This window comes from Chiloscyllium punctatum, chromosome 38 (assembly GCF_047496795.1).
Source record: "Chiloscyllium punctatum isolate Juve2018m chromosome 38, sChiPun1.3, whole genome shotgun sequence".
In the NCBI taxonomy this organism is placed as follows: Eukaryota; Metazoa; Chordata; class Chondrichthyes; order Orectolobiformes; family Hemiscylliidae; genus Chiloscyllium; species Chiloscyllium punctatum.
This window is the reverse complement of record NC_092776.1, coordinates 26,071,385-26,085,522: the sequence shown is the minus strand read 5'-3', so window position 1 is coordinate 26,085,522 and position 14,138 is coordinate 26,071,385. Positions and strand designations below refer to the sequence as shown.

Here is a 14,138-nt window from a genome sequence, read left to right as displayed (position 1 = left end):
AACTGGGAGAACAGGAGCAGTCTTCATGAGGAGGAATACATTGGGGAGGAGAAAGCTGACTTTGTCCATGACAGGGTTCAGCTAGATTAGGTGATACAAGCCAGACAGAACTTCACCTATACCCTGTTCCAAGAGAAAAGAGCAGGGTGGACTGTAAATTAATATTTGTTCATGATGCAGAAATTCGATTTGCATTATCAGGAGTAACTTCAGCCTCTATTGGTTTCTGTAAATCAAAGCTCCTAACTGTATTTGTCCAATTGTTCGTCTGTAAGTGATGTTCCCCTACTGGACAACACATACTGCAGATCTACACTGGACAGTGGGGATAGGATGTACAGACAGGTAAAGAGTGTAGCTTGATGGTTAAACATCAGCTATGGAGAGAGAATGGGATTGTATGTGCAAGGGAGTGTCAGCCATGCTGGCTCTGGTCCATGGGTAGTATGGCTTGAAGGGCTGCTGTGCCATGACATTTCTGGTGAGGGGCAACACCTAATTGTCAACATTTATCTGGGTGCACAACGACCTTTCAAAGATGGCACAAATAGAAGGGGGTATCCACTGAGTGGCAAGTGATTTCAGGAAGGGCATGTGATAAAACGGGGTGGAGATGATATGTAACAGATATCAATGGGGCACACGGTCTGTAATTAATATGGTGAGTTTGCTAAGATTTGGTGATAAAACCTGCTAGGTTGGTGGAAAAATGTCCAAAAAACCTGATACAACTTGAACTTAAATAAAACAACGTTCTAAGGTTCAGACCATAGTATCTGACAGTAGCAATGTCAGTATGCTAGGAGATATCTTCAAACCAGATGTTAAATCAATCTGCCTATTCTTGAGGTCCTGATATTAGAGATTCTATGGCATAATTTAGAGATCAAGAAGTTCTCCTGATATCTTAACTAACATTCCTCACTCTACTGTGCCATTATTTACAGGCTATCTGGTCATTAATTCAACTGCTGTTCATTTGTTTGAATTTGTATTTTCCCCAACATTTACCTATATAAAGCAAAAGATTGTACCTCTATCATTTTAGAATATTTGAGAAATATGACAGTGTACCAGAAAATTTAAGGCATTTAAATTCTTTTAAAAAACAATTACAATAAAAATCTCTGTTCAATTCATAACACAGAACACTGAGCAATTGTACAGCTATTCTTAAAAAATAAATACAAAAATAACCTATAGGGTCATTTTTGTAATCCAGTTAGAGTATTGGCAGCTTTATTATAAATGGTGAATTTTATGTGCTAGGTTATCATAAGTCTTTGTGCGTATAATTGCTTTGTATACTAATCTACCAGGACAAAAGTAAACACGAATATAATTATTGCTCTGCTGAATAGAAATTACCCTAGCTACCATATTTAAAGATCAAGTAACATGCTTTCTCAACAATAGTTGGTAAAGTTGCCTCAGTTACACCCAGAAACCAGGTTTTAATTATGCAAGATGACCTGAACAATGAAGGATCACCTTCTCGCATTTATAAAGCAGGGGAATTGTGGATATCACTTACATTGATGGATGTTGTAAGCTGATCAGAGGACTTTGTTATCATTAGAACCTTCATGGTTTAGGTAATCTTGCTGTCTAGATAATCTAGGTTATTTCTCGTGATTTTTGTCAAGAGAAAAAGAAAACAATCATCCCTTCTTCTTTATGCTGACACTTTGCTGGCACAATCCAAAATTCACCTGATGGCAAATAGACGTTTACTCTACAAATGAAGAAAAGTGGGACTATTTTCACATTGGTAATTTGTTAAGTGAAACAGTTCACCACCACCCAGAGTCCCAGAAATTTGTCTTCAAATGGAATTTTCACATTGTCTTCTCCTGCGCCTGAAGATATTTTTACAATACAATTTCAATTTCCACTGGCCATTCTGGGTCAGGCACTGACACAATCTTGGGGAAGGGGTTGCATAGTGAGACTATCAATAGACTAGTAATCCTCAGGCAATCCAATAGTAATCCACAGCTACCTGGGCTACAACTTCTCCCTCCCCCGTAAAAATGCTCTCCCTTACTCCCAATTCCTCTGCCTCCATTACATCTGCTCCCAGACAGACCAATTCCACTCCAGCACATCCCAGATGGCCTCCTACTTCAAAGACCATAATTTCCCCTCCCACATGGTCAACAATGCTATCCAGTGCATCTCCTCCACTTCCTGCGCCTCTGCCCTTGAACCCCACTCCTCCAACCACAACAAGGACGTAAGAGGTGTAAATTCTGCGCCAATATCTCCCCACTCACCTCCATCCAATACCCCAAAGGATCCTTCCACATCTGACAGAGATTTTCCTGCACATCCAAACACCTCACCGACCATGCCTGTTGCTCTTGATGTGGTCTGCTCTACTCTGGGGAGACAGGATGCTGAATTGTGGAACATTTCAGAGAACATCTCCGAGACACACGCGCCATCAATCCCATTGGCCTGTGGTCGACCACTTCAACTCCCCCTCCCACTCTGCCAAGGGTGTGCAAGTCCTGGGCCTCCCCCACCACCAAACCCTAGCCACCCGATGTCTGGAGGAAGAACACGTCATATTCTGCCTTGGGACCCTCCAACCACATGGGATCAATTTCAATTTCACCAGTTTCCTCATCTCCCCTCCCCTCACCTTATCCCAGATCCAACCCTCCAACTCGGCACCACCCTCTTGAACTGTCCTACCACACACCTTCATTCCCACCTATCTGCTCCACCCTCCACTCTGACCTATCACCATCATCCCCCATCTGCACCTACCTATTGCATTCCCAGCTATTTTTCCCCAGCCCCACCCCCCACCCGTTTATCTCTCAGCACCCTTGGCTCCCCTCCACCTCCCACCACATTCCTGAGGAAGAGCTCATGCTCGAAACATCAACTCTCCTGCTCCTTCGGATGCTGCCTGACTGGATGTGCTTTTCCAGCACCACAACGTTTGACTAGTAATCCTCAGAGCTATGTTCTGGGGACATAGAAACATCAAAACTAGTAGCAAACGCTCTGCCATTTAATATGGTCATGGCTGATCCTGTATCAAATCCTACCATGGCAGATAACAAAATTTGAATTCAATAAAAATCTGGTATTAAAAGGCTAACCTAATGGCAACCATTACAATGTTGTCGATTGTTGTAAGTATTCATCTGGTAACTAATCTTCTTTAGGAATATAAATTTACCAGTCTGACTCGATCTGGTTGATGTATGACTCCATACCCACAACAATGTTAACTGCCCTCTGAAATGGCTTAGTAAGCCACTCAGTTCAATGCCAATTAGAACTGGGAAATAAATGTTGGCTATGCAGTGACAGAGTCGAGAGTGTGGTGCTGGAAAAGCATAGCCTGTCAGGCAGCATCCGAGGAACAGGAGAATCGGCATTTTGGGCATAAGCCCTTTATCAGGATTTCTGATGATGGGCTTATGCCTAAAACATCAATTCTCTTGCTGCTCAGATGCTGACTGACAGGTTGTGCTTTTCGAGCACCCCACTCTTGACTCTGATCTCCAGCATCTGAAGTCCTCACTTTCACCGTGGGGTGACAGGCACATTCCAAAAATGAATTTCATAGAAAATCTCAGAACAGAGCAGTGTGAGACTCTTAGGAGTTGATGGTACTGGCATCCCTTCACTTCAGTTTGACATTGCATGGAGTTCAACTTCAAACTTGGTTGAAGGCTCAGGGTTCCTTTGACTGAAAAACACATTTAACCAACCTGCAAACTGAAAACAGAACACAGAATACTGAAAAAATCCAGCAGATCTGGAAGCATTTGTGAAGAGAGAAATTGAGTTAACATTTTAGATCCAAAATGATTCTTCTTCAGTTCTGACATAGGCATTGCCACCTGCATTGTAGAAACATTTTAAATTTAACTTAGGTGATGAGTAACATGCGTATGTGTAAGAATAAAAAAAAGCATCTGCAGAATGCAGAACTTGGCCTTTTACCAAAGTAAATGGAGCACCATACTGCCTACTTGAAAACCACAATCCTAGCTGCTATCTAAAACCTGTCTAAATACAGCCTCAAAGTTGTATGACCCAGCTTTGTACACTTGAAAACCAGTCACCTTAAGTCTTTCTTACAGAAGTTTCAATAACACTTTTCTTTCTGAATATAAAGATTGAGGGTAAATAGGCTGAAATGTTGAAGTGTTTTCTTCCACGATTACTTGTTCAATCCTAGTAATTGGTATAATTGGTTCCTTCTGGTGTTTATATTTTGTTTCTTGTAATATACAGAGCCTTGCAATAAAGACCAAAAAATATGTAAGAAAGGGAGGCTGATCACAGATGTACAAATTGTGCTCGCTTGAAACTGTTCTCTCAAAATTTGAATATCCTGAATTAGAACAGTGCTGATACATTGAACTGGCATTTAATGAAAAGGTCACAGGAGCACAGCAACAACTCGATTATTTAGCATCATTAACATGGAAAAATATCTCATGGTGACTTTCCATAGATGAAATCAGATAAAAATGGACAAAATATTAGGAGGGTCAAAATGCTTTGGTTGAGAAGGTATGTCAGAAGCAAAGTCCGAAAGGTGGAGATGGAGTTGAAGATGTGGAGATTCTTGGCAGTGTGTATTCTAAAGAATAAGCCTAGACAGCTCTAGACATGGCCACCAGTCATGTGGAAAGCAGAATAGAGGATCCATATGAAGTTAAAATTAGAAGTAGAGTTTGTTACAAGTTTACAACAGTCTGGCTTGAACTGTCTCTTCATTGAACAGTTGTAAGATCTCTGTGACCATGGTCACAGGACTATGGCAAGCCAATATTGCATATCTATCCAAGTGTTCTTTTTATGCAAGGAAAATCCTTTCATTTTCATTTATACTTGGGTTACCCAAGTTAGCTATGATGCACACACTATTCTTCTACATGAGCAGTTTGTTACTGTTGTCAGTCTCTGCACATGCATTGTGGACACAGTGTTAAAATCGTACTGGTCTCTTAAAGGTATCCATGCATGTTGTTGGTCATTCATCTAGATGAGGTTCCTTCTCTAGGGACTATGGTTCACATATCACTTGTCACAGTAACTTGTTCCATTTCCGTTGTTGAGATGCTGTCGACCTCTGGGACTGACGGTTAACCCGTGGTCTGTGCAGATGGTGAATTCGCATCTTCCTCACGTCTGTCTGCAGTCATAGAATCATAGAGATGTACAGCATGGAAACAGACCCTTCAGTCCAACTTGTCCATGCTGACCAGATATCTTAACCTAATCTAGTCCTATTTGCCAGCACTTGGCCCACATCCCTCTAAACCCTTCCTATTCATATACCCATCCAGAATCCTTTTAAATGCTGTAATTGTACCAGCCTCCACCATTTCCTCTGGCAGCTCATTCCATACACACACCACCCTCTGTGTGAAAAAGTTGCTCCTTAGGTCCCTTTTATACCTTTCCCCTCTCTAAACCTATGTCCTCTAGTTTTGGACTCCCCCACCCCATAGCAGGGAGACCAGAATCATATGCAATACTCCAGAAGTGGCCGAACCAGATGGCTCATAAATCCTGGGATGAATGAAGGAGTGAGGAGGTCTGTGCAAGTGCTGAAGTGACCACTGTTGAGTGACGCCATTCCTCCCCCCACCATCTCCGTCCCTCCCCCAGCCCCATACCCACCCCTCTCCAACCCCCCAACCCAGGTTTCAGCCTTTCCCTCAGTGGCTACCTGCTTGATTTTCCCTGTTCATATGGAAGACCTCAAAGGAATTTTGTTACTTGGCATCTCACCAGCCTCCCTGTTGAGATTGTCTAAGTTCATCACTGTTGACATCATGGACTCCACGGAAAACAAGTCGATGCTTCTGGGATTGTTTGGCAAAATCACTGCTGTCCCCTGGGCAGTGGTAGTGACGACCTCTGTAATAGCTTCTCTAATTGTGCATGCATGCCCCTGATTGTGATCTGGCTGTTTACTTCTCCAGTATACATACACTCTAGGCAGGTCCCAGGTTGCCACTTGGGCTAATTCTTGTTGAGAGTGTTAAAGACTCATACCCTGACTGGCTCTCCAGTGCTCAGTTCTTGCAATGGTTTGGTAGTTTTGTTGAAATGAAAAGAGGCTTTCTGTCATTTCACCTTGATTTTGTCACTCATGGTTGTGTTTCTTCAAAGAGTAGTTTGGATACAGTATGATATTAATCTTTGATCTGGACTCTTTTCCATGCCTCACATAGGTATGATACTTCACTTGAAAATTGCCTTGTGTGTGTGTACTATATGTATATATATATGTGTGTGTATGATGGTGTATTTGCTTGATTCCTGTATGATCCCTTTGGCTATTTTTACTGCTGCCTCAGCTTTTCCGCCTGAGCAGTGACAATGTGAAGATGATGATTGGTGTTGAATTTCCCAATCCTTGATGAAGAGGCTGAATTATTAAGTTGTGAATGGAGGGCTATTGTCACTCATCGCAATATCTGGAATGCTGGAACAACTGTAGCTCTCACACATTCCACAATTTCACTGGTAGTCATTGAAGCAAACAGGTTCACCTCTCAATAGTCAGAAAAGTAGTCTATGGTGACCAGATAATCACCTCCTGCAAAGACGATGCACTTTGGGATGTTATGTGTCATCAGCAACTCTCTAGCTTGTTCAGCTTGGTATTCATTGCGAGCACTGCACTGGTTGATGGTCCTTGATTACTGTACTTTGCTCATGTTTGACCAGATGACCACATCAAGCTGCTCCGGCAACTATCATCCTAGAACCAAGTCAGAAGTTACATGACACCAGGTTATAGTCCAACAGGTTTATTTGAAATCACAAGCTGTTGGAGCTGTTGGACTATAACCTGATATTGTGTGACTCCTGACTTTGTCCACCCCAGTCCAACATGGGCACCTCCACATCATGGCTACCATTGTAGAACCAGAGGACATAGTCTGAGAATTACAGCCAGACTGCTCATGAGAGATGTTAGGAAGCACTTCGACAATACAAAGGGTGGTAGATGCTTGGAACACTCTTCCACAAATGACAGTGAACACTAGGTCAGTTGACAATTTTATATCTGAGATAGATAAAGTTTTGATAAAGCAAAGGTATTAAGGGATAAGAGTCAAAGGCAGATATGTGGAGTGAGGCCACAGACCAGCCATGATCTCATTGACTAGTGAAACAGGCTTGTCCTGTTGCCAGGTTCCTGTCGCAATGCTGCTGCAAGGACAGTGTGAGCCTACCTGGAATCTCACAGCATCCCTGATTTGCCTTGCCTTGCTGGCTAGTGCAGTCACAAAGCCAGGAGGCTTGTTATGGTCGTTGGCAGTCCTCAAGGGGGATAGTCTGCATTCAGGGGGTCCCAGCACAGGGCAGCCTCTGATACCAGTCCAGTGGCTTGGACATGGTCAGTCAGCCACTCAGGATGATCAGAGTCAGGGTATTCATAGGGAGTAGCCCACCATCCATCTTTACTTTTCTGCCGTATTGTGTGGGCTGTTACACTCCTGGAATGAGAGAGGGGCAGGAATTAAGGAAGATGAAAATGGGTGGCATAGCTGTTACTTTTCCTGCAGGTGGAAATATGTTCCAAGTGAGTGAACAGATAACACTGACAGGCAGGGCTGCTGTCAGGGGTTTGCTGTGACAGTAACAGCAAGTGAGGCAGGATGTTGCAGGCAGTAGTGAGAGTAGTAGAGCATCAGCCTTGTTGGGAGGTGGGTGCAGGAGCCGAGATAGAGTGAGTATGAGGGATCAGAGAGAAGTGGTGGGACTTATTCTGGTGGAGTGGAGGAGTTCATTGATATTCTTTCCACTGTTGGTCATGTGTCTAAATGGCTGAGACATAACTGACCTGGGTGGCATGACCTGCTCTGCTGGTCCTGGAGGAAGAGCGCATCTTATCTCTGCACCACCCTGTCCATGAAGTGGGACACCCATTTCCCTCCAATTTCCATCATGCCAGGCAGCTCCAGACTAACAATGCCTGGGTGCGCTAAGGATTTTTAAAGATGATGTAGGTAAAAGGGATGCCAAGCAAGTTGTTCCGGGAATATCACGTAGTAATTGTAATGAAGTCAGCCAGGTGGACCTCGTAGAATATGAGTTCCCTGACTGGGGCTGTTAATCTGGTCCAATCAGGGAGTCTGGCTGATAGATATAAACAGGAGTGTCAGAGGTTCTGTTCACTCTGAGAGCTGGCTCTGAGGGAGCTATATCAGTGCCAAGGACTCTCCATGTGTAAATAAAGGGCCACTTGGTGATGGGATGCTGGCTTCTGTGGTGTTATTTCAAAGCTCATGGCAACATGGGGATCAAATCGGACATGAGGGATGATATGGGGTGGGGTAGATAGTTAGTGAGACACATTGGTACATATAGCGAGAAATCTCACTAGGCCTTATGACAAGAGTCCTTCAAAAACTTGGACACAATGGGCATTTAGCCAAAAAAAATGAGATTCAGCCCAATATGTCTGGTTTTCAGCTGCTTCATGCTTCTTTGTTCATTTTCTGCAGCTTCTGTAACTTCTAACAGCGTTCAGCAGCTCTCAACATTCCTGTGTTCCTCTTTAAGCAGCTGTGCTTCTAAATAGCTTTTCAACTTTCAATCTCAGCTCCACTCTGACTCTGTTATAAGCTCGTAGGACAGCATGCTAACTTATACCATCTCTTTATTGAATTGGTTGCAAAACAAATGTCGCAGTGTATTGCTCAGAACACATATGTCACATGACTACAGGAGCCATATTTGTATAGTGTTACATTTCTAACCCAAACAGAGTTCTTGGAGCTCTGGGAGTGAAGGAAGTTGCAGAGATAGTGACAGGCAAAGCCATTGAGGGAATTTAGTTTGAGACTTCGGGATAATTGGAGTCAGTGTAGGTTGACAAGCACTTAATGTAGAGTAGGGTACAGGCAATGTTTTGTCTTACGGGATACTTTGGCAATCTTGTGAAAGTAATATTAGAGATGAAGAAAGAACAATTCAAAAGAGGCTTAAAATCCACTGTGTAGATTTTTAAAACTGCAGAAACCAAAGGACTCAAATAGAAAAGAGCTAAGTCTATAATAATCAATGCTTTGTTCGAAGAATGTCAATGGTATGACACAGCTTCTGACTACTGTGTTCGGTTTTAATGACACACTATTGAATTGACAATAGCAGAAGTTTGTTTAATTTAGTGGAAACCTTTAACAGACAGTCATTCAATCAGATCTCCCCTGCAGCTAATTCCTTTCAGAGGTATAGAATTGAGGTTGCCTATAGCAACACAGTTGTCGCTGTGACGAGAGTTCCTGTTTGCAGCAAGGACACCAGTGCTTTTCTAATCACGGTGATTTAGCATTAGTTCAGCTCAAGTTAGACAAAATGGCTCAGGTAAGCATTACCAGACCCGCTTCACATTCAGGATTACCATCCATGTTTCCTGAAGTGCAGCACCCTTTGTCAAGGCTGGGCAATCCTGAAACTATTTCAGTTCAGGGAGAATCGAACCTGTCAAGTGGAGGACAAGGTAGTGAAAGATCTGCTTCTCAGGAATCTTCAAATAATGGGGGTCCATTGAAAACAAGTCCCAGAAGGCGTGGATACATCTCCACTTTGGAAAATGCACTTAAAGAGCACAGTAGGGGACAAATGGACAACTGGAGAAAGCTTGATCACTGGATAAATCTCAGTAAGTTCCACTATTAAATACATACTGATTAGTAACTTGGGAATAAGCGTGCACCAAGAATTACGTGTTCAGTGGTGTGAACATGCTCAGCTGAGTCTTGCAGCTGTGAACGATATAATGGTTTGAAGATGACGTGAGCTGGACTGGATAGTCACTCAGAAAATATGAGTCAGGAAAGCATTAAAATTCAACCTATATTGTCCAGTTTTCAAATGCTCCAGGGAAACACTGCTTATTGCACAGGCTGATTCACCATGAACCACCTCAAATAGCTGCTGGTGAAAAGAGGTCTTGGTTAGTTGCCTCTGCGCCCACAAATGATTGATTCATGGGAGAACCTTGAAAACCAGTAGAGACTTTTCAAATACTTGATGAAAACCAATTAAGGAAAAGGTTTGCATGAGCAAGTAGCCACAATAATTGAACTTTAAATAATTGTGTTTTACATTTTATAAGTAGGTTTGGGTATGGAATGAACTGCCAGAGGAAGTGGTGGAGGGTGGACAATTACAAAATTTAAAAGGCATCTGGATAGGTCTATGAATAGGAAGGGTTTGGAGAGATATGGGACAAATGCTGGCAAGTGAGACTAGATTTACTGAGGATATCTGGTTGGCATGGACAAGTTGGATCGAAGGATCTGTTTCCATGCTGTACATCTCTATGACTCTTTAAGGGGTGAATTAAATTCACAATTCTGTAACTTTTGGATTTTTTTTACAAGAATGATTTTTTACATTAGAAAAACGGTGGGCCAGTGACCCCAGACTGGTTGATCATGATGTTGAGACAATTATCACAAGACCTGGTACACAAATGAGACTGCAAATTGATGAGGTAAGAAATTTAGAGCTGTAGAGTTAAATATTATGCATATTTAGTGTGCAGCACTTGCATTCTCAATTTGGTGTATATATAAATTAGAGGCAATAACAAATAAAAAATTTGAAGCTAAGGCATAATCATTGCATGGTTTGAAGTTTGCTTAAAAATGAATGAGTGCACCAAGTTTAGAAAATTGTCTTGTGCCTATCACCTACCAAATACAGAAATAGGTGTTACAAAAGGGATATGTTTGGTCAGCATGGTATTGGTAGGTGGATCCAGCAAATGGAGCTGAGATTCATTTCATGGGATCCTCATGTACGTAACACAATTGATTCATAAAACGTAATTCAGTGAATCCATCAGTTAAATATCTGACTGAAAAATGTTCTTAAATTTGGGATCTCAGAAGCATAAATCCTTATTGTCCGCATTTCAGTTAAGGATCTCAGGCATATAAATGGCATCATTATACTCCTTTTTGCACATGAGCTGAAAACATGTTAATTATATGTTTCCTGCTGATTTTAATGATTCTCTGTGTTCAAATAGAATAAAAATAATTGTTTTACTAAGTTAAACTGATTACATATTCATAATAGATTAATCTTTAGAGCTTTTGATGCATTTTAGAATTTATGTAACAATGCAGGATGAAATGTGATGTAATAGGTTCTTTTAAAATATTCATTACACTCCTTGGCTTTTTTCTTAATCAGGACAAAGTGAGGACTGCAGATGCTGGAGATCAGAGTCACAAGTGTGGTGCTGGAAAAGCACAGCAGGTCAGACAGCTTCCAAGGAGCAGGAAAAGCGATGTTTCGGACATATTCTTGAAGAAGGGCTTATGCCCGAAACATCGATTCTCCTGCTCCTTGGATGCTGCCTGACCTGCTGTGCTTTTCTAGCACCACAACTCTCGAATTTTTTTCTTAATCAGAATCCTAGGACAGATTTTCTGTTCAATAATGTACTTACTTTATTGTGCCATTACTCCTACTCCACTTAATCACCTTTCTTTCCACAAAATCTGGATCAGCCCTACAGTTGGTCGATCTAATCCCAGCTATTGAAAGAAAAGAGATCGATGGCTCAGGCAATGACAGGCCAGCACTTTCTTTTTTTAATTTTAGATTTTGAGCTTTTCACATTCACTTCTATGAGGACTCATTGAAAATCAATCAAGAGCAGGGACTCTGACTAATTTCCTTCTCCTTGGCAGCTTAATATCACTAGAGCTAAAAGCAGCATTTGTACAGCTGCCTCAACAGAGATCGGGAAAAATCGAGAATTGAACCCATGTTGTACCTTTATACTTCAGTACCATGTCATACTGTGCGTTAAATACATAGGTCGGCAGGGCAGCAGATGCCTCTTCTGTGAATAGTGGAGTTTGGATCTTTTCATTTTAGTGCTAGCAATAAGAGGCTGTGTGGAACACAGACCTCTGCTGTTCTTACCTAACAATGCAATGGTCTAGCTATCTTAGGGCACTCCAACAGGTTGTAAAATATTAAAGATATTTTGACAGCAGGTGGGTTTAACTGACGGGCATCTTTACTGTTAAAAACCACACTGACATTCTGGAAATAGCATAAGTTTTCAGATTCCACCTTTGTAGATTAATTAATAGTTAGACTGATTCAACCCAGATCAAGTAGTGGTGTATCATTGAGGTCAGAGGACCAACTATATTATCTGTAATAAGAATAGACTTGTTAATTATTCTTGATTGTGTAAGCAAAAATCAATTATATAAACCCAGTCACAGTGAGACAATTTGTTGCATCTTGTTTTCAATGTATTTGATAGCTGGAATAAATGTTCAATTTTTCAGGCCTCAGTTATAGCTCAGAAAATGTAAACAACATTTTGAAGATTACTGACAAATCAATAAAATATAAAAACCATAAACTGCATGACTTCACACAAGGGATGTGTATTGAATGGATTACAAGAACGCAAATTAAGAACACAGGTTCTGGACTCTATTGTTTCATTTTGGAGCAGCTTGTGTGATTAAAATAGTATAATTGCTGATTGCTTGTACTTCTTTGAATCTGTGAAATTACATTCTTTTAATTAGCTTTTTGCTATAGACCAAATGCTGTATTCTGATAATGCAGTGTTTTCTGATCTCCAGACTTGACAGTATGCAAAGTGAATTTCAGTGCTTAACACTGCTTAGTTTTGCATCACACTATTTCATGAATGTGGAAATATCAGATCATATTTATTGTGATCTTACAGAGTTGCCTTTCTCTGAAAACACAAGTGAAGAATGCTTGAAGAAAGCATGAATTGTAATTATATGTTGACATGGGGCATTTTGTGGATCTAATGTTTTCTCCTAATTGGTTTTCCAGCTTCAATATCTTCTACATGAAAAGCTGAGATCTGGTGGATTCTACATTCTAAAACAGCTTTTCCAGGCACATGACCCTACTGGTAGAGGTCATGTGACAAGGTGAAGCACAAGTCTTTTTCTTTACTGAAGCACTTTAAATTTAGGCAAGCATTAATGTGGGTTACTTTTAACAGTTTAAATCAGATTGTGTTTCATATAACTGAAGGTGCATTTTGTGTTACTTCATTGTTAGTGTGGAGCTCATTGGCTGAGAACTTGTGTAATAAAATCAGATGTTGAGATCAGCTTGCCTAATATATCTACTGCTTTTCAGAGGAAAGAAATTTGCCAGATTTCTGGTAATAACCAGCATGAACTTCAACCCAACTTTCAGTTTTGAAATGGACGTGGCCAATTTATTGAAAATAATAAAGTATTCATCGAGTTAACACAAATTAATATAAATAAAATATACTATATACAGTGTTTGAATAAGTGCAAGTATTACACCTCATTGGGTATATCAAGCCCTGCTTTTTTTGGAACCATCACAAATGCTAAAGATTTTATAAAAGTATATGCAATTCCCCGAGTTCCTGGCTTTTAGATCCAGATTGACAAAAAGCATGGACTAGGTCTCTTCAATTAACAAGAATTACTAATTATTGAAAATAAATGGATTCTGGCTAAAGAGAAACAATTGACATATACCTTTGCCAGTTAAAATTTGACTCCCCTTATAAAGCTACCCCCTACACATACAGACAGACACAATAGAAAATGGGAAAATGAGATTCCCGATGAAGGGTTTATGCCTGAAATGTCGAATCTCCTGCTCCTCAAATGCTGCTGAAACTGCTGTGCTTTTCCAGCACCACACTCTCGACAACAGAAAATGGGGTATGGTGGAGGGAAAGACTGGGAGACAGGTTATGACCTCTATCCACTGGGTTCACTGAGATGATCCTCTTAACTTGTAAGGACCTGCCACTCCCCAATCTTCCTTCTTCACGTGCTTTCATTTGCTTGCAGGAGGCACAGGATGACTGGCTCACTTTTATCAACTCTCTAACTTATTGGTTAAAAAGCTAAGCTTGCAGCTACCATTAGGGTGGAATATACAGGCTTTCCTCAGATTTGTGGGTTCTTTTCACTCCAGAGAGAGAGACAGAGAGAGAGAGAGAGAGATCCTCCCTTTTTGGAAGCCTGATGGTCTCGGCACAAACATTTATGCCCATAAGCTTCTCAGCTACCTGGGAACCAAATCATACAGTCGTTGACAGGGGGATGGCCTTTGTCATC

The 14,138-nt window shown here is 41.2% G+C and overlaps 1 protein-coding gene across 2 annotated transcripts in view; it reads left to right on the top strand.

The window, feature by feature from the left end:
- The first annotated feature begins 9,324 nt into the window (after positions 1-9,324).
- Positions 9,325-14,138, top strand: part of LOC140463460 (EF-hand calcium-binding domain-containing protein 6-like) — a 56,677-nt gene continuing 51,863 nt past the window's right edge. For both annotated transcript variants that reach the window (XM_072557437.1, XM_072557436.1), the window contains exons 1-3: positions 9,325-9,664; positions 10,407-10,501; positions 12,856-12,956. In XM_072557437.1, the coding sequence (XP_072413538.1) occupies positions 9,358-9,664; positions 10,407-10,501; positions 12,856-12,956 (503 nt within the window). In that variant the 5' untranslated portion in view covers positions 9,325-9,357. The remainder of the gene's footprint in view (positions 9,665-10,406; positions 10,502-12,855; positions 12,957-14,138) is intronic.